Source organism: Mirounga angustirostris, unplaced genomic scaffold (genome assembly GCF_029215605.1).
Source record: "Mirounga angustirostris isolate CCGP_5_RB_7025 unplaced genomic scaffold, mMirAng1.0.hap1 SCAF_4, whole genome shotgun sequence".
NCBI lineage: Eukaryota > Metazoa > Chordata > Mammalia > Carnivora > Phocidae > Mirounga > Mirounga angustirostris.
This window is the reverse complement of record NW_026991712.1, coordinates 70,033,069-70,059,676: the sequence shown is the minus strand read 5'-3', so window position 1 is coordinate 70,059,676 and position 26,608 is coordinate 70,033,069. Positions and strand designations below refer to the sequence as shown.

Genomic DNA, 26,608 nt, shown 5'->3' with positions numbered 1-26,608 from the left:
CTACCCCTACCCCGAGGAAATTTTTTTTTTTTTTTTTTTTGGTTGCTTTGAATCCCTGTTGATATACTTGCTGTGTTGTCTTGGGGAAGTGCTTATGCTGGTGGTTGCATAACATTTTTACTTCACAACCTTGTAATCAGAAATTTTTTTAAAGTTTAGATGCATGTCTCAGTTGTGTAGAGTTAGTAAAATCTTCAGAAGCCCTTGGCCCGTGCTGGTGGAGAGCCTGGGAATTCCTTCTTGAGGACTGGGGATGCCCCGGTTTCCCTTCGGTAAGAGATGTGAGGTTCTGGCTGGGCTCATCAGAATAAGGAATGAGGACTGCAGTATTCCCTTCTCTTACCTTCCAGATACTGTGGGAGGGGGGCCTGTTTCCCCCTTTTTAGTCAGTTCTTCACCAGACCTCTGGGTCTTCAACCATCTTGTATCTTCATGGACTCTCTCTGCAGGTTCTCTCAAAAAGTTCCTTCTTTTTCTTTTTTTTTCTTTTAAGATTTTATTTATTTATTTGAGAGAGAGAAGACGAGCAGGGGTCACGGGCAAGCAGAGCCCAGTGTAGGGCTCAATCCCAAGACCCTGGGATCATGACCTGAGCCGAAGGCAGATGCTTAACCGACTGGGCCACCCAGGCGCCCCTCAAAAAGTTCCTTCTTAAACCACAAATAACCAAAGCCCTGTCTTCCTCTAGGTATAGTCCTTTCTTTCTTCTCCCCAGGCATAGTGAACTGACATCAGTTCTTCCAGACCTTCTCACCCCTGGACTTTTGGCCCAGAACATTGACCTGCAGTTTGGAAATGGCTTCTTCTGCAAAGCCTTTTCTGACCTCTGCAGTGTGGGCTCTGGACTGCTCCTCTGTGCCCCCACATATCCCCCACATGTCCTCCCCATGTTGTGATCCCTCGTCTTGGAAGGCAGCACAGCACGTGTTGGAACAGCGTGGCCTTGGAGTCCTGGTTCTGTCCCTTATGAGCTGTGTGACCTTGGGGGAACTGCATAGTTTCTCTGGGCCTCAGTTTCTCACCTCTAAACTGAGACTCATACTAGAGGCTATTTAATACTGTAGTTAGGAAGATCAAGTGAGTGTGCTGGCAGTTGTAGCTGGTTACATAGATTGTAAATTCTGACTGCTGTCCATGCCACATTATTATATTGTTACTGCTACTGTAATGTTTACTAAAATACTCTGTCACCTCCTTTGTATTCTGAGCAGAGTGAGATCAGGGTTGTGTCTGTCATCTTCATTTGTACCCTCAGCACATGGCGCATATATTCTGTAGGTGTTTGTCCAGTGTGTGGTACGCTATGGCAGGTGTGGGAGAGAAGAGGTGTCTGAGGATATGAGGGGAATGACCTTCACGGACCTCCTGTAGAGGAGACACCTCCTGGGCCGATTCGTGTCTGACGGGCGGAAGGCAACCGGGACTGAAGGTCACCGGGCAGCAACTTGGAGGACTCCGGGGAGGGTGGGCTGAGAAGATGAGCCTGCATGGGGGAGGCCAGCAAAGAAACCGAGAGATGCTCCTGGGCAGTGCTGTCCAGGGGGGCAGGATGTGAGCCACACGTGTTGTGTAAAATGGTCTAGTCACATTAAAAAAGCAAAAAACAAACAGTGACATTGATTTAAATGTGTTTTATTCACTGTAACATGTCCAAAACATTTTTTCAGCATGTAATATTTGCATATCCTTTTCAACAAATAATATTTAATATAAAAATATGAATGAGATGGAGGTAGTTACTTGTCCTGCTGCTGTTCTCGGTCTTTGGGACCTGGTGTCGTTGTACATTCCCCGCACTTCCCAGCACAGACCTGCCACGTTCCGGGTGCTCGGTAGCTGTGTGTCTGGTAGCTGGCACAGTGGATAGCTGGGCTCGGGAGAAGCTAGTTGGGAGGTAATGGGTCTGGAATTGAGACAGCAGCAGTGTGCTGGAGGGGTCGAGGGGTGGGATAGGACCACTGCGTTTCCCGCTTGGGTACTAGGTAGAAGAATTCAGGAAAAAGAACACGAGCTTTTTTGTTTGTTTTCAGGAATCAAGGGGCGGGAGGTTAAGATGGTGAGCTAGGTTTTGGAGTTAGGGTAGGACCTTGGGCTCCGTGGCTCATGAGCTACATCTGGTGCTGTGTGATCTGGGGGAAGCTCTGCAAACCCAGGACCTGACCCCCTGGGCTGTCGATTTCCCCCTCCGCCCACCGCCCATTCAGGCATCCTCTCTGGCTCAAGGGCTCCCTTCTTGGGCTTCAGGGGAAGATAGATAATCATCCCCCCACCCCCACCAGTAGATGGGTTGTGGTCAGAGCAAAAAGGAGAAGACATGTTTTAACCTTTCATCTAAAATGACTGAAGTATTTTGCAGCTTGTAAGCCATTAGAATTTTAAAGTTTATTTTAGAATTTGTATACTAAAGTCCTAAGCCATTTTTGATACAAAATATAGTAGTTCAGCAATTATTAGAAAATGTACCTTTTTCATTTTTAGAGGTCCAATTCTGAGAACTTTTTCTGGTTCTCTTTCCAGGGAGTGCTTTTGTTGGGCACTGTCTCTCTGGGAATGAGATGAGTGATCGCAATTAGTTCACAGTAGAGAGGCAGCGTTTGTGGTCTGTTAAGTCTCATTTAGGATATTCAAAGATGAGGTCCTAACCTCACCCATCCATTCATTCATTCATCAGTGAACATTGTTGCGCATTCATGATGTGCCAGTCACTGTGTGAGGTTGTAGAGGTATAAAAATAAGCTGCTGTCCCCTTTAAAAAGCCCCAGCTGTACCGTAATGAAACTGCAATGAAAAGAGAGAAATGCAGACTTGTATGGGAGTAGGTAAGTAATTATTTCAGGGCCAGGAAGAAAAGGGATGGTTGAGTCAGGGGAAGAGAGTACTGGAGAAGTTTGTGCAGACACAACATGGGCCCTGTTGAAGGACCGCAGACGTTCAGCCTTGCCAGTGTGCACTTAACTTATGCCTGCATTTGTTAGGTCCATAGTGGCTGAAGGCATTCTTCCGGGCACCGCGGAGGTTCAGCTGCTCTGAGGTGTAGAGGTGGAGGCGCTTGTGGTCAGGACAGCAGGTGGGGGATGATGGCTGTGTAACATCTGAGTGAGGCTCGAGGAGATTTTGACATTCACACTCAGTAGATGCTCAGCTGTGGTATGTTTCAGCCCCCGCTCTGGGTGTTAGGGAAACACGCACGTGTACGCATGTGCTTGCACACATGCACACTGTGTATACATATAAACAGGAGCATAACATGCTGCTTTCCTTCAGGGGCTGTAGTGCAGAGGACTAGAAGGATCTCATAATAAGTAGTCAAGCAATGTGATAAATAGTACTTGGCCTTGGGAAGAGCATTTGACTCCACCTGGAGAGATCCGGGAAGGCCTCAGGAAGAGGTTATGTTTATTGTATTTTGAAGACTGAGCAGGAGGAACGAGTGGGGACGGACATTCCAGGCAGGAGGAGTGACACGTCCACAGATACGTGGGAAAGTTGGGAAAGAGCAAAGTGCATTATGGGACTGCATTTGTTAGCCTGCTCTGGCCGACGTGTTCAGTGCCGAGAGGCAGGGCATGGGAAAGATGGGCCTGGGGAGGACCCCAACTGGCCGCACTGGGAGTGTCGGTTTTAAATGCAGTTGGTGGGGATCGTTGACAAATTGTACAAGGAGGGCAGCACAGGTGGTTTGTGTTTTCGAACCATCTCTCTGCCCCGATACACAGAGAGCACGGAAGAAGGCGAGCCCAGCGTGAGGAAGACTCGGAAGGAGGACCTTTGCAGTAGGCCTGGACTGCAGAAGTGTGGATGGGGGCCAGTGAGGGAGAGGAAGAAACAAGGTTGGGTGACTGGGAATCACAGTGACAGTGACCAAGTTAGGAAAGCAAGCTGGTGGAGGAAAGTGATTTTGATTTTTGGCCTGCTGATTTTAAGATGGATGCTGAAGGAAATATCCAGTCTCGGGTGGAAACATGTATCTGATTCTGCTGCAAATGAGGGAGGAAAGGTCAGAGACAAGGTATAAGAGAATAATGTTGCGGTAGCACTGAGGTTTCCCCCCTCCAACTTTGATTTCTGAAAATTTTAAATCTACAGAAAAGTTGAAGGAATAATGCAATAAGCACCTGTTTGTCCTTCCCCTAAAATCACCAAGTATTAGCATTGTGTCACATTTGCGTTAATCAGTGACTGCCTAAACCATCCTGAAGGAAGCCAAGGGAGATAGCCTTGGAGGTTTTGGGTAAAGAGCTCTGAGGGCAGAGGCAGCCTGTGCAAAGACCCTGAGGTAGAAGGGCCTTTGTCTTTTATTGTTTGTAAATAAGGAATCTATGTTGTTGGAGTGGAAGAGCACAAAGGAGGATTATAGGAGATGAAATTAGGGAAGTGGCAGGAGTCCACATCATTTAAGACCTTGTAGGCCATGGCGAGGACTCTAGATTTTACTGTGAATGAAATGAGCAAATCTTGGAGGTTTTGAGTAGAGATGTGACATGGTCTGATTTACATTTCTAAAGGATCCTTCAGACTGTGCAGCAAATAGACTGGGGTGGAGGACAAAGTTAGAAATCACGGGTCAGTTACAGAGGCTGTGACAGTAGTCCAGGCAAGGTCTTGCAGTCCCTGGACGAGGAGGGTAGTGGGAGAGGTTATTGAGGGGTATTTCCTGTCTATGTGGAAGGGGCAGCCAGCAGGACTTAACAGATTGGACTGAAGGAGACTAAGTGAAGAGTCAGGGATGACTCCATGTTTTTGGCTTTTTCTGCTGGTAGAGTAATAATGTGTGGCACTGGAGTTTGGTGGAGAGAATTAAGAATTTGTTTTAGAATGCATTAAGTTTGAGATGCCTGTTGGGACAGCGAAGTGACTATATCAAGTAGACAGTTGGATAGAGAAGTATGGAGTTCAAGAGAGTGGTCTGGGCTCAGGAAAGAACTCTGGGTTTTATCAGTCTGTAGGTAGTATTTAGAGCAATGGTACCTGAAGAAGGAGGTAGCCTGGATGGAGCCAAGATCCAGACATGGAGGCTTGGAGCATCTCAGACATCATGTGTGGAGAAGTTGATGAGAAATCGGCCATGAAAGAGCCTGCAGGGTAGGAGGGAGAGAGGACTGTCCTGGAGGTGGAAGTCGCGTGAAGAAGCTCAGAGTGGGAAGCTATGTCAGGTCCTGCTGTTAGGTGAGGAGCACTGAGAGGGAGAGGAGGCCACTGGAGGTCACCTTAATGAGAATAGTAGAGTGGTTAGATAGAGCAAAGTCAAGAGTGAATGGAAGGAGGAGGAAGACAGCAAATGTGGTCACTCTCATGAGGATTCTGCTCTAAGGGGGAGCAGAAAAGATGGCAAGAGCCGGAGGAAGATGTAGGGTCAAGAAAGGCTCGATAAATATTTGAAAAACTGAATGAGGGGTGGAAGGATGGCATAGGTGGAGAGAACTGTGTAAAGGCAAGACTCAAATCCAAAAGTAGGTTGGTTAGATAAATTTGGAGGGTAGAGCTACATGGTTCTGTGTGGCAGACTTCTGGGAGGGGGTGGGCAGACTTCTTTGAAATTACTAAAGAGTGTTGCTACAAGGGTGCCATGTGTGGGGGTGGCTGGAAGCCAGCCTAGAGTTTGCTTGAGCTGGTAATCTCCTGGCTTGCGAGGCTCACAGCGCTCTGGGTAGTGCATGTCTGCGCTGCCCACGCCCTCCGCTGTGTCGCGGGAAATTCGGGTCCCCGGCAGTTCCCTTCCTTGCTTCCCTCAGTTCAACACTGCCCCCCTAAAAGTGTCAGCACACCATTTCCAGGTGAGAGAGTGTCGCTTTCGTCCGTGATTTCTCATGGTCTCGGGGCTCATGCTGAAGGACTTCCGGTTTTTGTTCTTCCTGCCTCATCCCCCTTCCCTGTCACTTCTCCGTGGTTTATTTGGTATGGATCTTCAGCTCCAGAGGTGTACAAACATGAATGCACTTTGTGTTCCTAAGCATTATTATTCTGTGCAGACTGAGAGGCTTAATACACATTGTTTTATGACACGTTATACACACACACATACACATATTTTATGACACGTTATATAGCAGAGGCTAAGCTTACTGCAGGAAAACCTAGCAGATGTTACATACATGTCTGTGAAATGAGATTATGCAGTATTGGAATACTGTTCTGAAAGTTTCCCTTTTTTATGGGAAAAGTAAATTGTACACTTAAACATTTGTTATAGTAACTCGGGTTTACCTTATTTAATTTTGTGCTGTCTAATGCAGGCTTTCACATAAGTTTTATCTTTTTGTGTTTATCTGAGAAACTTTCTTAGTATTTCCTTTTGAGATCATCTTCATTTTCCCACTCCATCTTTACAAATATTCATTTCTTTCTTTTTTTTTTTTTAAAGATTTTATTTATTTGACAGAGAGAGAGAGCGAGAGAGAGATCACAAGTAGGCAGGCAGGCAGAGGCAGAGGGAGAAGCAGGCTCCCGGCTGAACAGGGAGCCCGATGTGGGGCTCGATCCCAGGACCCTGGGATCATGACCTGAGCCAAAGGCAGATGCTTAACAGACTGAGCCCTACCCAGGTGCCCCAAAATTCTTTTTAAAAGACGATTGGGGTCGCTATCGTTTGAGCAGGACTGAAGTCAGATTTTAACAGCAGAGACCTGGGTTGCAGAGTTAGAAGGGATTTTATAGATCAGTACATCCAGCTTCTCCCTCTTACATAGATCTTGAGGTGATTGTCTTCCCACTTGATTCTTAAAGCCCCGCAGAGTAAATGGTCAAAAACCAACCTAATATCCTCAGGTCCATCCTACTGTTCTTCCTTCTGACAGCTTGTCTTAAAAGAGCTGCCAGCACAAAAAGGAATATCCCCAAGTAAGTGTCTGGCGCTCTTCATCGAATGCTGGTGTACTCAGCGGGGGCTGCAGACCCCCATAACCCTGAGGACCTTGGCCACCTGGGCCAAGGCCACTCTGGCTTCCTCGCTATTCCTGGTAATTTGGTCTTTCCTGGTCGGAGGTAAATGCATTCTGCGTGTTGTTTGCTGTTTGCCGGCTGTCCCTGGAGATGATGATGGTGGTACCAGATACAAAAACTTGGGAGGTTGTTCCCGAGATCATTTCTGTTTACATTTCTGAATTTGCTATAATAGAAACTTAAAGAGAGTATCTTTAGGTTCTTGAGTTGGAGAAGTGGTTAGTGTTGGGCTGACCAGACTTTACATGATTATTATGTTTTGTAACTATAGAGCTTATTATCCCAATACTTTTGAATAGTAATTGTTAGACTACCATGAAAAATCCCCACTCCTTTGTTTGCGGATGTTCTCTATTGCTGAAACACACCATCTTATTGTGAATACTCAATTATTCCCCCTAAATTGTACTTTGAAAGAGAATATCAAAATATAAATACTTACATTTTAGGCACAAATGAGGATTTTGTCATAAGTCATCTCAAGTTACATATTTTCAAAATGGGTTGATTTTTTAATATAAATAAGTTAAAATAGAAACAAGTTACCTAAATATAAATTATTACATAATAGCTGCATTGTAGCATTTTCAAATTATTCAAATATTTTCAAATAGATACAAGTATCTAAGAACTCTATAAAGAAGGCTGCAGAATGGATGTTGACATTAAGACACAGAGTAAATCACTTAGCAGTTTAAACTAAAACAGCTTAGTTCAGAGGGTACTGCTGTTTTATAACCATATTTAAAAATCTGTTCCTCTTTTACTCCCTCAAACTGAGTTCAGGGATATAATGGATCCCATTATAGGTAAAAGGTCTGTGACTCAGCCATCGAGCTACTCAAACTCTTGGCTGTTTTAATTGCCACCATTAAAGCTTTAGTACTTTTATCTCATAAAAATAGATATCATTGATGTAAAATGTGCGCCTGTTGAAGATACATTTGTACCTCTGCCCCGATGGTTAGCTAATCATCCATTTGTGTTTGAAGTTAGTTAGATTTTTATGCAGACGGGAACTTGACATAGATCACTGATTTGTTCAGATTTAGTCATTTAATTAAAAAAATGCCATGTAGTAATAAGGATAATATCTAGCTAGAATATTTTCCCAAAAGAAACTTACTTTGTTTTGGCTTGCATTTTAACTACATTTAACTGATGGAAAGATGGTGGACTTTTACCAAGCTTAGTCTTGAATCCAAGAGAATAATAATGTTTCTCTAATTCAAATGCTATGACTTTAACAATTCAAGGGAAATATAGGAGTCACTCTCTTGTGACACATCTGTGTAAACTTAACTATGGTAATTGGCAGTATTTCTCTGCCCATCTTTTGCAAAGGGGAAAATATCAAGGTGTGAAGGAAACTCCAAGAACACAGCAGGAGCTAAATGTTAAACTGTGAAAAGCTACTTTGTTCTAGGCTTTTCCCTCCAGTATGCTTAGGGAGTCACAGTCATTCATTATTCATATTGCTGTGCACAAACAAGGTAAAATGTATTCATCTAAAATGAGTACATCTCAAGAAAGTTTAAGTTCCCAATCACTGTGAACATGCTTATTTCTCTGTAGATAAACAGAAGAGCAAAAATTGGTGGGACAGTTCATTAAGTTATTTTCTGTTCTGTAGTCGTAATTGTGGAATTGTATTCAGATAAGAAAAAAAAATCTGACTTTATAAAAGGGACTCAAATCTGAAACAGTTCTAAAACTAAAACCTACCCACACAAAGCATTTGTGAGCTAATATACATAACCAGGCTTCTATTCTTGCCCAGCTGTGTAGATTCAATTATAATAATTTTCTCAGTTGCATAACATTGCTGTTTGTTTATTACTGCGTTATTAGTCAGTGAATGAACCTCCCTCTTTTTGACCCCTCAGCAGTGTTTATAAAATACTTAATTGCTTTGGTATCTTCTGTTTCATGTGTAATTCCAGCTGGAAGGAGTCATGGGGACACCATCCCCTTTAAGTGTTAAACAGACTGTTTCGAATGTGCAATAAAGTTTCTTTTAAAATACCAGGAACCTTTAATATTGTTTATAGTGCAGTTTCTTACATTTTTTTACTTGAAAACGGAGTGATTTCTTTATAAAAATCCTTTCCTTGTGATGATCTCCGTGGCGGTTAACTGTGGAACAGTGTCGGGCTCGCCACCTTCTCTGTGTCATCTGGGCTCTTCCTGCCGGAGCTGGTGCCACCCCTGTCACCTTAACCGCCAGCTCTCCTGCCGTCCCGTCTTCCTGCTTCCTGGAGAGACTCTAGCAGGAGGGCGGGAGCGACAGGGATGAGGCAGCAGGCGTGATGGGTCAGGTGTGGGCTCTGCAGAGAGGTTGCCTGGGTTCAACCTGGACTCCTCTGGAACCAGCTTTTTGTGACCTTTGGTAAGTTTATTGATCTCTTTGTGTACCTTAGTTTCCCCATGTATAAAATGGGGGTAATTTCCTCAGGTGGTTGGTTGTGAGTCTGGAACAGTGCTTGGCACGGAAGGTCTCAGTCTTAGCGGTGGCGGCAGCATCACAGAGGTGCTGTTTGTCATTACGTGGAAGGATCAGTGTCTGGTATGAGAAAAGGGATCATCTGTTGTTTATTGCTGTGCAACAAATTACCACAAATTTCATGGATAAGACGGTACCCCTTTTCTTAGCTCCTAGTTTCTGTGAGTCAGGGTTTGAGCACAGCCTGGCTGGGTCCTCTGCTCAGGGTCTCTGCAAGGCTATAGTCAGGTTCAGGGACTGCTTTCTCATCTGGAGTCTTGACTGGGGAAGAATCCATTTCCGAGTCCGTTCTGGTTGCTGACGGAATTCGTTTCCTGTGGCTGTATGATGAGGGTCTTCAGTTCTTGCTGCCCGTCACTTGGGACTGCCCGCCACTCCTAGAGGCTGCCTGCAGTTTCTTAGCGTGGTGGGTTCCCCACTGTGGTCTCCTCTCTCTGGTCACTTGCTTCCTCAGTACCAGCAACAGAGAGTCTCTGACCCTCACAGAGAGCCCACATCCTCTTTACAAACCTCCCCTCATTGAGCGAGGCTTATCCAGGAAAATCTACCCTTTGAGTAACTTAAAACCAGCTGATTTGGGACCTTAATCACACCTGCAGAGTCCTGTGACCTTTGCTGTGTTCTGTTGCGTGGGAGACACAGGTCCCCTCTACAGTGGAGGTGGAGATCCTACGGCCATCTTAGGATTCTGTCTCCTATAAGAAGTGAAGGAATTTTTATAGGACCAAAGTAGTTCATCATTAAGCATTTATTGCCAACTAAATTTGCTAGACTCACAGTCTCTGAGTTCTGGAGATCTTGCCTGCCTGGAGTGTGTAAATTAGCTTTATCACTGAGCTCCTTATAAATTGATTTTTTTTCCCCCTCAAAGATTGTTCTATTCCCATTTCTACATAAACCCTTGGGATTGGCCAGTGTTAGAGACACACCTTCCTTTCAGTCTACTGAAGTTTGACTTTTTTAAATTCATAGGAATAACATAGTAAGTTACATTTAATATTAACGTTTATAGAGTAGTAGAAACCTAAATGCAAACTTGGTATCAATTGCTTTTCCAGAGCCAAATTGCATACGTTTCACCTTTCCAGTTTTGCTGTTGGGTATACCAGTGATAGCAAAATGCAGTGTAAGTGTACAGTAAAAAATTATTGAAGTAAACTTAACTATTTTTAGTATGTAAGTTTGGTCTTCATCCTTAAGTGTCTTTGAATAGGACTTATCTCTGCAGATCAGTTGACCACTGTGGAAGCACTGTTCTGTGTGTTGCTGAGTTCGATCTCTGGTAAGTTGGGTCGCTTCAGGTCTGGAGGTCTGCTTCCAAATTCCAGCCCCCAGACACCTCTTTGAGGACAGTAGGGACCCAAGAGCTAACTTGAAATAAGTAAGATAAACGTCTGTGAACTGGGAATTTGTTCCGTAGATTCTCATTCATTGATATTTAATTGAGTTGAGCCTACTAAGGGAAAACACTGTGCAGGGAGGTGAAGAAGAGAAAGAAAAGAGAGGGAAGAAAAAAGAGACAATAAAATGGACTTGTTAAGGCCCTGAGCGTATTTGTTATCTTTTCTACATATACTTCTGGAGAGTAATGTCTGGTAAAAGATAACACTTGATGATTTACTGCTATAAAGAACTAAGAAATCCAGACTAAGAGGCTGGAAGTATGATTGTGTCTTAGACTCTTCTCACGGGTTCATATTTTAATTTGCTTGTTGTAAGTCAGATGCACCATGATGCCCTGCTTTTTCCTGGGGGTTTCTGCTGGGGGAGAATGGATGTAGTCTTTACGGGTGGGCAGGACTGCTTGTGCCTGTGGCCCAGGAGACCTATGAAGTTATTCACCATTACTGTACTAGGCTTTGGATTGTTTTAAATATGTGGTTGTGTCTGTTTCTCCCCTGCCCAGAGTAGAAATAGGTTCTGTGGGCCCCTCTCCCTTTCTCTTCTATCAGGAATACTTCAGGGATAGGAGAGTCTCATGATCAGGAATGCAGTCTGATTACCTATATATACTTTTTGGAAAGCTAACACATGTAAAAACATAATTCAAGTCTTGTATAAACAATTGGGCTAATTTTTCCAAGCATTTATGGAGTAGTGGAGGTACATCAAAAGTATGTTCAGTTTACATCAGTTCAACTCTATGCCCTAGGGGTGTGTGTGTGCATCTGTATAAACACGTTATTTCAAATACATGGTCCTTAGATGCAAACCTACTACTTCATCTGGTGCTTTCCCTAAGAAGTAGAATGATGTGTTACCAGACTGGGGAAAAGAACTGACTATGTTAGGTTCCTTGAAATATAGTAGATTGGATTTTTAAAAATCATATAAGCTGTTCTTTTTAAGTGGTTTTGGGAGAGTTTTCAGGGCAGGGCAGAAAGTGGGCTTATTTTCTTCCGGTTCTGGAAGACTCCATTCACTCCCTGGGACAGAGCAGATTGATTGAATTGAATTCAGCTTCTGTCAAATGGGGTGAATCTGAATCTGATATTCAAACAGGATAATGTTTGTGAGCAGCAATCTAAATGCCAGTTCTTATCCACATTTTTATCTTTGGAAGAAAAGTTAGTGATTCTCCACAGCTTTAGTTTGGGGTTAAACTAGAGTTCTACTCCAATCCTTTGAAGGCAGAAGTCCCAAATTTATAGTAAATCAAAAGCCATTTTAACCTGTAGATTCGGGTTTGGGTCTTAAAACTTAAGGCTCTTCTGGTTTTGGAGAAAGACAGCAAGCAGCTTCCCAGGCTTGGAGAAGCCCTCCTCACCCCCTGGGTGAGCCTGATCCCATGCCACTGGCTTTAGCCGCCACATCGGGATTATGGTCCAAGGTTGGCCCTTTTCTAGCTGTGTCACTAAAGCCTCAGTTTCCTCATTTATAAAAGAGCAAGAGTATCACCCACCTTGGCAGCCTCATGTGGTTACTACAGGCACTGAAGGAGAGGGTCGTGAAATGCACGTGTAACTGCACAGTACAAGGTTTACAAACCTCATTGAGTACTGTGTCGGGGGATGGCTTCAGGACTTCCTGTCGGTCTTGCTATTGTCTCTCCCTCAGCTCCAGGGCTGCTCCCCAACGCTCCTCCCCGTCACCCTGATTGGGGCCGGCTGCCGCAGGTACCCGGCGCGGGTTCCGCCCCGCATACCTGTATCTCCCTGCGGCCACCTCCTGCCTTCTGCAGGTCACTCCCCGCCCAGTGTGACAGCCTGCTCAGAATGGAGACGGCGAAGGGGAGATGGCCAGAAGGGCAGCGAGGGGGTGGTCGGGAGTGAGGTACGGTGGACAGATGCCCTGTCCTCCACTGGGAGGGAGTCTCCTGCCCTTGGGGTCTCTCAGACACCTGGAAAGGGTTTAGCATTGATGGAGTTTCACTGCTGTTATTCTAGCTAAAGTGACTGGAGAAACACCACAGCAGAGTGCTTTACACATTAGAAATGCTGTCGACGGTTCCTGTGGTACAGTTTTACTCATACATAGAAAATGGGCAGTATTCAGTATCCAATGTAAACTATTTAATATTAAATGTAACATGATTGCTTGGCTCATTATTTTCATCATTTGGGGCTCTACTTAAATTCAAAATGTATTTATGATTTAGATGCCATTAAAGTGGTTCATGTTAATTTGTAGGTATTTAAGATTTTGTTTGTATGGCACATCTATTCTAAGGACAGATTAAAAACACAAGCAGAAAAAGTTTCGGAAATGCCTTCAGATGATTTTTAAATGAGCTATTTCAGCAGTAATTAAAATTTTCAGCTCTAAAATTTAATGGTTCTGAGGCACTCATAAAGATAACTTATTGCATTATGATATTTCAACATTCATTATCTTTAACTTGGTAATTATCTTGACTGTATATAACAAAAATTATACAAGTCATCCTTATATGATTATACCAATATTCCTATTTTATTCCCACCAGTGACTTGAATTGAGCGTAAATGAAACTGCCAATTCAGTGAGCCATTGGAGCACATTTTATATAAAATTAGGTTTGTTCGTAGAGTCACATGCTATATTACAAAACATTTGATAAGCACTCTTGGAGACACACAGACAGACACATGCACACACATACTTTCCCCACCCCAGAGAAGCAAATGAATTTGCCCCACTTTAGCTATATTGGTATAATCCAAAGTATGTCTTGAAGAACATTTTTATTCAAGATATTCTTAGAAAAAAGGGATGGAGTCATTAAATACCTTCAGGACACTGCATTATCCCCCACTCAGAATGTGGTAAGGTCTTGGAGTTTTGTAGTGAAGAAAACTACTTATCTGGTTAGTACAGAATTCTCTAAACTCATGGGATCTGAGTCTTTTCATGTAACACTTCTTAACATCCAAAAAAATGTTGTTTTACACATTTTGTCTTCTCAATTCATATGACTAACAAGCTTGATAATTATTCATTTGGGTGTTTTTGTTCATAAATGTACTCATTCAATAAATCATTGTTCCTGGAAATTAAGAATGAGCTGAGTAAAACTAACTGGCATTTAAAGGCTTGAACTTGAAGCCCTGACTCTAATACCAAATTTAGCCAAGCAGAAAATAGCCCAACCTTTGATTGTCTTCTGAGGAATATTTTTATACTTTTTTTTTTTTTTTTAAGATTTTACTTATTTACTTGAGAGAGAGTGAGAGCAGTAGAGAGAGAGCAGCGGAGGGAGAGGGAGAAGCAGACTCCCCACTGAGCAAGGAGCCCAATTCAGGACTCGATCCCAGGACCCTGGGATCATGACCTGAGCCGAAGGCAGATACTACTCGCCTGAGCCACTCAGGCACCCCCATACTTATTTTATATCAAATAGTAATAGTTAAGAAGTATATCACTTGACCATTGAAACTATCTGCTCCTCCATAAACAGGGCTTCACAAGCTTGCTTATCATACAGTTTCATGCTTTCAGTCACCTGATCTCAGGCATGAGTCATTGTTCAGGTCCATGGAGGAAAGTGACCTCTGGCCAGCACCGGGCTGACTGTTTTCAGGAAGCCTCCTTAGTGTCAGCCTAGGTCAGGTGCTCAGGTACTATGGCTGGCTTGTTTACTGTTATATCCCCAAATACTTGTTGAATGAATAAATGAATTGGGCACCAAAATATTGAGTGTATTTTCTTTTTATCAGTGTCACTGACAAGAAAAATGTGTTAGAGTCTCAACAGGACTTACAGAGCCTTTGCTAAATGCACTTCTGAATGCTTTATGCTCTTTTGGCTGAAGATTGAGCTTCAGTTTTCATACTGGAATTCTTTCTTTTCTTTCTTTCTTTCTTTTATTTATTTGCCAGAGAGAGAGAGAGCACAAGTAGGCAGAGCGGCAGGCAGAGGGAGAGGGAGAAGCAGATTCCCCATTGAGCACGGAGCCCGATGCGGGACTTGATCCCAGGACCCTGGGATCATGACCCAAGCCGAAGACAGCCACTTAACCGACTGAGCCACCCAGGCGCCCCTGGAATTCCTTTTTAAAAGAATGTCAAAGGACCAAGAACCTGGGGAATACTGGAAAAATAAAAGTGAAGAGCATCAATATAAGATGCGTTTCCAAAGCCGCTAAAAACAAAACAAAACAAAAGCAAATAGTAGTTTGCAATCTTTTTTTTTTTTTTAAGATTTTATTTATTTATTTGACAGAGAGACAGCGAGAGAGGGAACACAAGCAGGGGGAGTGGGGGAGGGAGAAGCAGGCTTCCTGCAGAGCAGGGAGCCCAATGTGGGGCTCAATCCCAGGACCCTGGGTCCACGACCTGAGCCAAAGGCAGACGCTTAACAACTGAGCCACCCAGGTGCCCTAGTAGTTTGCAATCTTAAGTGAGCACTTAATATTTGTATTCTTACAAATCATTGAAATCATAGTTTAGTGTGTTTCAGGCTTGTATTTGTTGTTCCTTCAGCCTTCCATGGCCTGCCGCTTCTCCCCCAGAATCTCAGTTTCTCTGAGAGCACAAGTACCTCCCTTTAGCTTAATGTGCAGAGAAGGGATGTGCCTCCCAGAAGTGCCGTGTGACTCTTGCCCAGTTGGTAGTACCTTCTCTTTATTATAAAGTAGCATTTTGATTTTAGGTTTGTATCACTCAGTTAATAAAATGTTTGTCCGTAGGTGTCCTACGGTAGAATGTTAGTTTGCAGAGATTATATATGTTGGAAACATTGCGCAGTGTTAATATCACGTGGCTCACTCCTGTTACTTGACATTGCTCACAGGTTGAGGCTTTAAGAATATATTAAGGCAAAACATGAGTAAATAAGATAGCTCTTAGGCCAGACAAAGCTGATGAATGTTGGATGAAAAGCATACTTGAGGTAAATGAAAAGTTTCTTCTTAGGCACTTTTTCCTTTTCTTGCAAATGCTCCTGAGCATTTTGGGTTTCATTTGCTTAAAGGTAAGAGAAGGATTGCCTTCACTTCTTCATCTCCGCAGTCCTTTGGTTAACTTTGCATCCTTGTGTTTGTCTAGTTTATACATTTTGAACAATGGAGTTAAGGATAAAAGTTACTATCTTTAGTTTGTGGTAATTTTTTTGACAAGACACACATACACACCTTGAATCATTTTTATTTACAGTTTAAATATCAGTCATCCTGTTTTAGTTCCAGAAGTCCATGGCAGCGTCCTTACATATTCCATAATATATCAACAGGCACATGGAATTATGATAGAAAATGTGTCAAGTGGAAGGTCCTATAGTGTGTATTTAAAAATACCTTTGGTATCTAACATTCTTCACGTTTGCTGTAATAAATGAGAGGTTTTAGCAATGCCCTATATGGTAATATCAGATGTTAATGGCATTGATTACCTGTCAGGCAGTGGGAATTGATGGGGAAATGTCCGCTGTAAAATTAAATAGCATTAGAAAAGACTGGACCATGCGTGGTGGGGGTGGGGGGGGCGGGGCTCGGCTGGGCCTGGGAGACTTTGTCAGGGTATTACTGTGAGCTCCAGGTTTTTTCCCCCACGTGATTAAGGCAGGCCATCTGTTCTTTGTTAAATGTTTACAAAAACAGCTTTTCTCTAAAAGATTTAAGGAGATGTGGGTCTGGTAAACACTATAATATTTCTGAGCACCTTTTTCACCCTATTTCATATAGTACCCAAACATAATTCTGCTGCATATCAAACAGGATTAATATCTTTTTTGTGTTTAATCTTTATGTTTTTTCCTTCTTGTGGAAGATTAAAAATTTTAAGGGATACTAGTTTATGGCTTTATTTATTACTGAAAGGAGCATCTAAAATCATTTGTATGCTAAAATGTGTAGATAAATTTTCAGTCTTTTTGTATTAGATCTTCTGTGCTTTTTCTAGTTCATAAATGTGTACCAGGTATTTCTCATGAGAAGCTGGCACTTTGTTACTGGGGTTAACATGCAGATTAAAGCAAGGTACGCGTACCTGGGATTAATTCACCATTCTGAGCTTTAAGTTTTGTTTACTGGTAGACTTTTCTCTTTCCTTCCCTTTCCAGGAAATACTTTTTCTTCCATTTCCTGAAAAATAGTTTGTCCCAAATAAGTTTGATCGCTAAGTCTCTTAAAAAAAAAAAAAAAGATAACGGCTTTTTCCTTTTTATTTACATTCGGAATAATATGTAACAACTATAATATGTAACAAATGTAATAATATGTAACAACTTGACTTCAGCAGCTGAATTTTAATCACAGTTAAATCAGACGCTGTTAATTCTCAGGTAATGGTAACGTGGACAGCACCTCGGTTGATGTTTATTGAGCGTGTGTGTGAGAGAGAAGTGCAGTAACTTTTTTCAGGGTTTGGCTTGCTGTGCTATTCCTGTGTGGAAACCTCATGTGGACTCGGATCTGTGTGCTCTTCCTTAGACTTCTGCTCTTGTTTCTTTGTCTTTCTGTATACCTTTAATCTTTTTCAGGTTCATCCTCTTTCAGCTATGACTAGGAAAGGAAAATAATGTATTTTAAGATTTTTTTTTTAAAGATTATTTATTTGAGAGAGCGAGAATGAGAGAGAGAGAGTACATGAGAGGGGGGAGGGTTAGAGGGAGAAGCAGACTCCCTGCCGAGCAGGGAGCCGGATGCGGGACTCTATCCTGGGACTCCAGGATCATGACCTGAGCCGAAGGCAGTCGCTTAACCAACTGAGCCACCCGGGCGCCCCTAAGATTTTCTAATACCATTGGATTTTGAAAGAGACTTGGAAATCATCTAACCCAGACCCTTCATTTTGCAGATGAAGAAAATGAACCGTGGATGAGTGAAATGATTTTTCACTGATAATATAGCTAACGACAGGACCCAGACTAGAATTTGTGTCTCTTACCTCCTAATTCTGGGCTCTGTCTCTTGCACCAGTGCAGGTGGAGAAATGAATGTGGGTTTCTTTAGTGACCATAGTAAGGTTTAGTGGGGGAGAGTATGACCACTTTCTTTTCAGGCAGTGACGTCTTAAAATTTTTTTTGTGGGGGGGTCACTGAACACTTTGGAAATCAAATGAAACCCATGGAGCATTTCCCAGAAGGATGTCCATATGTAAGATTTCAGGAGAAGCACAGAGTCAGCAGAACACTGGTTTAGAAAACCTAGATTCAGATCAGAGCTCCATCTCCTGCTATGTGACCTTAGGTGATCACATAACATTCTCAGTCTTTATTTCCTTTCTGAAAGATGGGGGCAGATCACCACAGTTTTGTTGTGAGAGTCAGGTGAGCTAACTCCTGAAAGCACCCAGCTCAGTACATGGCATGGAACAGATGCTTAGTTAGTTGTACTGGAATCTAATTTATGGTACCTTGCTGATGGTAAGCCATAGCTTCTGGGTTACTCTCGAGTCCTCTGCAGACCTGGACCTGGGCTCTCCTGCCTTCCCCCCATTTTGGAGGTGGTGTGGTCAGGAGGGTGGGCCTGTAACTCTTTGCGCACAGTACTGTATCCTCGAATGTCAGCGTCCATACCCAGCTCCTAATTAGGGCTGGTGTGGAGATTGAACAGTGTCAGGGGTGTAAGGTGCTTAGCGTGTGCCTGGCACATAGTAAGATTGTTGGGTAAACACTAGCAGCCATTCTTGTTGCTGTTTCTGTTAGACTTACTGTTAAGTGTCTGGAGTAGCAGATGAAAAAGGCAAAGAAGAAAAAAAAACCCAACAAACCCAACCCTGAGTGACATTTGCAGATACAACATTTTGAAGTATTTCATTGAAATACAAAGGTTCATTCAATGTCATAATTTATAGTGGAGATGATACTCTACCCCTGTCCTGGTTTGCAGCAGACTCTGATCTCGGCTGACCAGTCAGCATCCCATCCTAATTGTTGGTATTCTCTACTGTATTTAAGCCCATCTCTGGATGCGCTCCTTGTGAATGTCAAAAATCTCCTGCAGGGCTTACCAGCTCAACTATTTGGATTTTCTGTTCCTCAGTGAAATGTGAAAATGTAAAACTTTAGTAACTTAACACAAACACTCTCTGCATTTCATATTAGTAAAAGAAATTTAATGAATCCGAAGTCACTAAGTTTGGATATGTGCTTTTCATATGGCATTTTCATGTCATTTAAATCAGAAATGGCCTGCACTGTGTAAGATTTGTGCGTGATACTTGGATTTCAAGCTTTCACAGTACCTGAATTGTGCAGTACTCAGTACACTTGTTCTTGTTAAAAGTGGCTTAATTGTATATCTTTAATTTGAGCTCTCATTCCTGCATGGGGAAAAGAATTCCATTTAAATTTGTTCTTTGGGTTTAGCTTCTGCCGCTGTTTTGTCATTCACCAAGTCCCACACATGCAGGGGCTGCTACGGAGTTGGACAGTGTCTTCAGCTGAATGAGAATTATTTTTCTTCCTGAACTGAAATTTTTACTGTATTGCTAAGTTACCCCCCCCCTTTTTTTTTTTACTGTTTATGTAAAAGCTTTCTTGTTTTTTGGATGAGAGAAAATGATAGATTTTTACAACTGTATAGTTGGTAAAATATTTGCTACTTTGAATGTAAAGTTTCAGAAGCATCAGCTACTAACTTTCAGTTCCTTTCTTCAATACAAAGAATGATAAACTAATTTCAATTCCCATTTGTGTCTCTTAGCATTCTCCATCGGAGCCCTTTCTAGAGAAACCAGTGCCGGATATGACTCAGGTTAGCGGGCCGAATGCCCAGCTAATGAAGAGTGATGAGTACCTGCCGTCCGGAGATCAGCAGCCACAGCAGAAGAAGAAGAAGAAGAAAAACAACCACATTGTTGCAGAGGATCCCAGTAAAAGTTTTGGTAAAGATGACTTCCCTGGTGGGGTTGATAACCAAGAACTAAATAGGAACTCACTAGATGGGTCCCAAGAAGAGAAAAAGAAAAAGAAAAGGCCGAAGGTAAAAAAAGATCCGAAGGAACCGAAAGAACCCAAGGAGAAAAAAGAGCCCAAGGAACCCAAGACCCCGAAAGCCCCTAAGATTCCCAAAGAGCCAAAGGAAAAGAAAGCAAAAACTGCCACGCCAAAACCCAAATCCAGCAAAAAGTCAAGGTAGGCTGTGGGCAGAAACAACCACCAGCAAACACAGTGTAGAAATGAGCAGGGCAGTGAGGGCCCTTGAGAGGGGGTGGGGCCCCGGGATGGGGGGGGTGGGCAACACTTTGATTTTTGCCATCGGGTTCCTTTCTCTGATACCCAAACTAAAAAGTTAAGAGTTTTATACATTCTGAAGTTTAGGACTCAATTACCATGAACCGTTTATTTGGATGGTACATTTTAGACTTCACTGGGTAAAAATTCTTTGTTATTTTAAAACATTTGCTTGTATTTTTAGAACCAAATTACCAGCTTAATTATTTGTAAGCCTAGACCAGCAACCTCATTTTCAATGACAATGCAAAACAGGGAAAGAAGGATTACAGAAGCAAGATAGGTCACTATATTTCACTAAGCGTTCCAGCCCTGTTTCCCAGAAGTCGAAACAGGAGAATTAATTCTCTCCACTTGGCGGAGTAAGCCTTCTAGGGGCAGGGTTGAAATGCTAGTGGGCAACGTGGGAGAAATCAAATAGCAGTTATCCATTAGGTATGCATGCAAGAATAGCATGCGCTCTAGCTTCTAGGAAATACCCTCCTCTACTCCATACTTCCCTCTGTACTTCCCCTACCAACTCTGACCCCCCAGAAGGCATATTTACTCAGTGAGAAAAGCTGAGAGGAGAAGACATTGAAGACTAATTTTTTTCATTTGTACTGAACATTTCTTACAACCGTTCTGAACCAATTCCAAACATCTGAATCTATTTTTCAGAATATGGCTCATGTTAGAAAATATAGTTTCCAGATGGAAATATGGTCAGACTTGGTTAATCTGAACCTGTTTGCAAACTTCATTAGAAAACACACTCCCCCCCCACCCTCCGACCCCCACGTGCATATGTATACACACACGTGTGCACACATGCACCCTCAGGTCTGCGACGGACATGCTTGATGAGAACTTTCTGAGCTCGCTGGCCTGTAAACCTTTGACTTGTAGGTTTTCCTGTGTGCGCATGCACGGATGCAGAGCCGAGATGATTTCTGTGACTACAGAGATGTCCCAGCAAAGGAAAAGAGCAAAGTTGGATTTTCAACTTCTGCTAAAAATATCTATACAGGCCCAAATACGTTATTCTGTAGTGTTTTGAGACTTTGTATCATAGTCATTTAAACATTTTTGTTGTCGGTATTTTTTATGGTGCCAAGATAACGGAATTCTATTCAATAATTCAATCTTACAGGTAACTTAATATTGGCATTTACTTAGGAACCTTCTTTGATGCCTCAGTATGTGGTTTCTTAATTGAAAACCATTATTTTTTTTCCCATATGAACACTCTTCTAAACCCACAACCCATTATAAATTTTGTTTTCATTTACTTAAGAAATATTTCATTAAGTACTTATTCTTTGTAGGTACTGTGTTAAGTGTTAGGATGTGGTGAGCAAGGAGGATATTGTTAGCATTTCAGTCTGACTTATCAGGGTTTTTTTAGAAATATAATTGCCTAAAAGCTAAGTGTTGTGCTTTTGATAGGAGGAAACATGTGCTTATTTTCCCAAGGAGAAATTGCAGCAAAATCTTAAAAGAGTGTATTATTATGATTTTAAAACTTGAAATGTAAGAGCCTGTGTTCTAAAGAAGCTTCCTAGAACTCAGAAAATATATCACCAACACTAGCTTTAGCCTCAAGGTCTGTCGTTACTTTGTATCTTTAATTTTTTTTTTTTTTAAGATTTTTATTTATTTATTTGACAGAGAGAGACACAGTGAGAGAAGGAACACAAGCAGGGAGAGTGGGAGAGGGAGAAGCAGGCTACCTGCCGAGCAGGGAGCCCGATGCGGGGCTCGATCCCAGGACCCTGGGATCATGACCTGAGCTGAAGGCAGACGCTTAACGACTGAGCCACCCAGGCGCCCCTGTATCTTTAATTTTTTGAATCTAGCACCTAATGAGAAACATTGGTTAAAAAAAGAAAAGACTAACTGTGTCTTGATGTTGTCACAAATTTCCAAGTATATTACCTTCAGGTTCTGAGTCTATATTGACCTAGTCCTGTCTTTAAAAACATACTTTTAGCTTACCCTTATCTCTTGTGGGATACTTTAGGGCAGATATTAAAATGCTGTATTTAACAGTGAAACTTGTTAAAATTTTCCCAACAACTGTAAACAAGTGTTGGGAACTTGGGGCATCAGATCCAGTCAATTCTGGGCACCGGTGCTGCCATGGTCCAGAGAAGGGGGCCCTGTCTTTACCCACGAGAGAAAATTCCAGTGCATGCTCTCAGCTGCTCATCCTCAAGTTTGCATTGTCTGTGCAGAGTAAATTCTTGGCATTGCTGAATCCGAGTAGTGGCCTTGCATTAGAGTCACATTTTTTTTTTTTTAAAGATTTTATTTATTTATTTGAGAGAGAGAGACTGAGAGAGAGAGCACATGAGAGGGGGGAGGGTTGGGAGGGTCAGAGGGAGAAGCAGACTCCCTGCCGAGCAGGGGGCTGGATGCGGGACTCTATCCAGGGACTCCAGGATCATGACCTGAGCCGAAGGCAGTCGCTTAACCAACTGAGCCACCCAGGCGCCCATAGAGTCACATGTTTTTGATAGGAGAGAGGGCATGTGATTATTTTCTCCCAAGAGGAGTGTTAGGTACCTGAGCCCCTCTCTGTTGCTTTAGACTAATAGTTTCAGTGGATGCCTCCGTGAGGTGATAGTTGCTAATCCCCAAGTGGTGTGCAGGTAATTGAATGGAACATTTCTGGTGAGCATGGGGATGTGCATGCAGAACGGGGGCTGACATAATGGGGCCCAGAAACCTGGGCCACGCCAAGGGGTGCTGGGAGTGTTTGGAGTACCTCTCTTGGCCCTGGTGACTTGACCGCTTGTCGGGCCACCTGCTGAGTCATGACAGAGTGTGGTGAAGACATTCCTGGGGAGCTTTCCTGTCGTTGATGGTCAGATGGGAGTAGCTGTCCAAGAAAATGGTAATTGAATAGAGATTTTCAGTAAATTAACAAACCAACCCACTATTTTGTTGAGCCACAGTTTCTACTGGCCAGATGAATTGAATATGTCAAGTTGTGGTCTTGTGTTCTGCTGAATCTAGGAAGGAAATCGCATCCCTGAAGCACAGATAAGTAGAATGCATACAACTACATGTAAATTCTGAATAGCATAGCAGAATAATTATGTAAATTGAATATGCAGTGATGAAGGTAATAGGGGGTTTGGGTTATGTTAGCACTGGCGTTGAATTGCCAGAGCAGTTTGCTTTTAAGCACTGGAATACAGCAGTGGCAATTTTGTTTTGCAAAATGTTATGTGATACCAGTTATTTCCATCCTTGAATAAGTTAACTTGATGAATTTGTTTATACAGAAAATAATTTTCTTACAGAGGGCTGAAATAGAAGAGAATAAACAGAAGTGAAATGAAAAATTTAGTGCAGAACTGCTCACATCTTTCCTGTTCAGCCCCGCATGCCAGGTCGTTGGTGACGCCCCGCAAACGAATGCACTGCCCCGAGTGGGCGGTGACGGAAGTGGCCCCTGTGGCCTGCCTGGCCCTGCGTTACGTCTGTGGTGGGCGGAGGGCTTGTTTTGCATCATTCACACATGCTCAGTACTAAAGGACATTTAAAAAGGGTGGCTGTCATCAGGGGGCTGATTGTGTACGCCTTTAGGATGTCCGGACGTCTCACCACCTGCCATTCTGCTGCATTCCCAAAAGTGGCTGGGGCTTGAATCTGTGGCCATTCCCCAGGAACTGGCCCTTTGGGCAACCAAAATATAATGGTATTGTCTTGCCTGTGCAGGAGAACTCAAAGAATCTGCCCAGAAGCTGTGACATAGAATGGGAGGGAAACAGAAAAAGGTATTCAGCCTTTCAGGAATAGACATTTAAAATCTTAAAAATGAGAAAAACGGGCCACATTCCACTTTTCTATTAGAAATGTATCTTTCTTCTTTCCCTTTTATGTTAAATATGTATTTTTCTACCCATTTTTTCCTAGTGCTCTCCCCAGGTGTCCTTATAGCCTTCAAATATTGGCAGTAAATACTGAAAATAAAAGCTAAGACATTGTGGGCTGGAGGGGATGCCATTTTGCATATGGAAGGATTCAAGGAGCTGAAATAGGAGGATTTGCATTCTTCTCTTCAATGCGTTTTCTGTTGTGTATGCATGGGCCTTGTGAAATGAGAGAGAATTTGGAGGAAGCGCTTCCTTTGAATGACTCTTGAAGGATTTAGTGGTCCATTTAGCTATATAAAGATTCTTTGAATGGACATAAAGAAGGGAACTTGGCCAAAGACTGTGACTTGACTAGCGAAGCGCCAGTTAAATGGAGCCGTGGAGATTTGCTTCTGGTGCAGCTTCCTTGCTGTCTTCCACCTCCAACATTAAAGTTAGTAGGAGACTAAAATGCTATTTCTCAGTGAAGAGTGATGAAATATTTTATTTAAAAATGGACAGTAAACATACTGCTCTTGTTTTTTAAAAACACAAAGTACCAAAAACACGTAAGGCATATTTTTTTGCAAACCACACTGTCATTGATATTTATGTGGCAACTTTCTTCTGAGGAACTTTGCTTTTCAGATTTTTTTTCCCCCTCAGTTATGATCTAAGAAAGTAGCAGCATTTTACCTGAGGAATATTTTTATTCAGCCAACGAGCCCAACGGTGGTATATTTTGGTAACCTAATACGTAGTTTATATAGTGTGCTCTTATACGTGTACAATTTCTCAGCAGAGATGAGACACAAAAACAAACCATCAAACTAGTTTTACTTAATAAGTACAGAAAACCTGGAGAGTCAGATACCTCTCCATCAGGTACGTAGGTGGTAAGTTAAACCCACAGCTTTTCTTCTGTTTTCTTGTTCCTTCTTTTACATCCTGTGATTTAGTTTTGACTCATGGCATTGGGTAATTGGAGATTTTGCATGAAGTATTTTGGACAGTATGCCTGCAGAAAAGGCTGCAGATTTTTTTAACGAATAGTCACAAGACGGACTTCTGAGCCCTTTCGGTATTGGAGAGGAACAGGGAGAGAAAGTGCCTGTGGGCGGGCGTTGTGCATCTCCTCCTGCTGGCCTGCCGTGCCAGGTTTCTGGTTCATTAAATCCAAGCTCTAGGTCAGGGATGGGACCAGGTAGGTGCTGCCTCCCCTGGTGGTCTGAACGGTTATCTTCTCTTTGAAAGGGGGCCATTGGGTCTTTTTGTTGTTGTTGTTAAGATTCATTCATTGGAGAGTGAGAGCATGCCAACGGGGAAGGGGCAGAGGGAGAGGGAGAGGATCTTAAGCAGACTCCCCGCTGAGCAGGGAGCCCCCATCTCAGGACTCCATCCCAGGACCCCCAGATCGTGACCTGAGCCAAGATCAAGAGTCAGATGCCTAACCGACTGAGCCACCCAGGCGCCCCACCATTGGGTCTTTTTAACCCCAAATCCTTTTTTCCTTCAGGATGACCATCTCAAAGTCTTTGTGTTGCCAGTGACAGGCCGCATTACCACCCTTCCTTTATCCACATTGTCTTCAGTCAGCTGAATGAGCAGCGATGGAGTAGCCATCAGCCACTTTTTAGTACAGACTGTGCTAGCTTTAGCAACATGTGGTTTGGTTCATAGTCCTTGGGAGAAGAGAATGCCCAATGCTACTGACCCTTAAAAAGTAGGTTCTGCTAACTCCTGCTCTGCACTCGAGGCGGGAACAGGCCACACTGGGCCCTGCTAAAGTTTGTTTCTGCCTGTCCAGGGAGCTGCAGTGGTCTTGAAAGTGGTGGCCTGCAGCCACTTTGGTGTCTGTCGGAGAGAGTGGCATAGACCCCGCCTCCAGCTCTCACTGCACCCTGCACACAGACGGTGGTGGGGAGGGCGCTGTGGGTGGCAGTGGGATGTTAAAGGGGGGTCATTCTGGAGACATGTTCCTTTGAAGGCTTTTGTAAGTGGAATTTTAGGGCGGAACACATGTTGCCATTGTAGAGGTGGTGGTGATAGAATTGGAAGATAAAGAGGGGCGCCTGGGTGGCTCAGTCGTTAAGCGTCTGCCTTCGGCTCAGGTCATGGTCCCAGGGTCCTGGGATCGAGCCCCGCATCGGGCTCCCTGATCCGCGGGAAGCCTGCTTTTCCCTCTCCCACTCCCCTTGCTTGTGTTCCCTCTCTCACTGTGTCTTCTCTCTGTCAAATAAATAAAATCTTTAAAAAAAAAAAAAAAAAAAGAATTGGAAGATAAAGAGCAGAAGGAGTCCTAGGCTGATTTTTTAAAATGATTATTAAAAATGTCTATATATGAAAATGTTTTTGAAAAGTAGGAAAATAAATACAAATGCAAAATTTGTCATGTGATATACAAAGATCTTTCTGCTGGTTGTCTTCTGCCCAGGTAAGGGCCCCTTCAAGTCCGGGTGCTGTGCAAAGCCACCCTGAGAGCGTCATTGGCCATCTGAAACACCAGCCCTCCCTGCAGCTTCTCAGACAAGTCTGTGTGGCCTAGCTTTAAAATGTTAACTAGGGGGGCGCCTGCGGCGCTCAGTCGGTGAAGCGGCTGCCTTAGGCTCAGGTCATGGTCTCAGGGTCCTGGGATCGAGCCCCGCATCAGTCTCCCTGCTCAGTGGGGAATCTGCTTCTCCCTCTTCCTCTGCCTCCCTCCCCCTCTTCAAATACATTTTTAAAAAA

At 43.1% G+C, this 26,608-nt stretch overlaps 1 protein-coding gene across 7 annotated transcripts in view; it reads left to right on the top strand.

The window, feature by feature from the left end:
- CHD7 (chromodomain helicase DNA binding protein 7) overlaps window positions 1-26,608 on the top strand; it is a 188,773-nt gene that overhangs the window by 83,428 nt on the left and 78,737 nt on the right. For all 7 annotated transcript variants that reach the window (XM_064588285.1, XM_045896506.3, XM_045896500.3 and 4 more), the window contains one exon: window positions 19,507-19,937. In XM_064588285.1, the coding sequence (XP_064444355.1) occupies window positions 19,549-19,937 (389 nt within the window). In that variant the 5' untranslated portion in view covers window positions 19,507-19,548. The remainder of the gene's footprint in view (window positions 1-19,506; window positions 19,938-26,608) is intronic.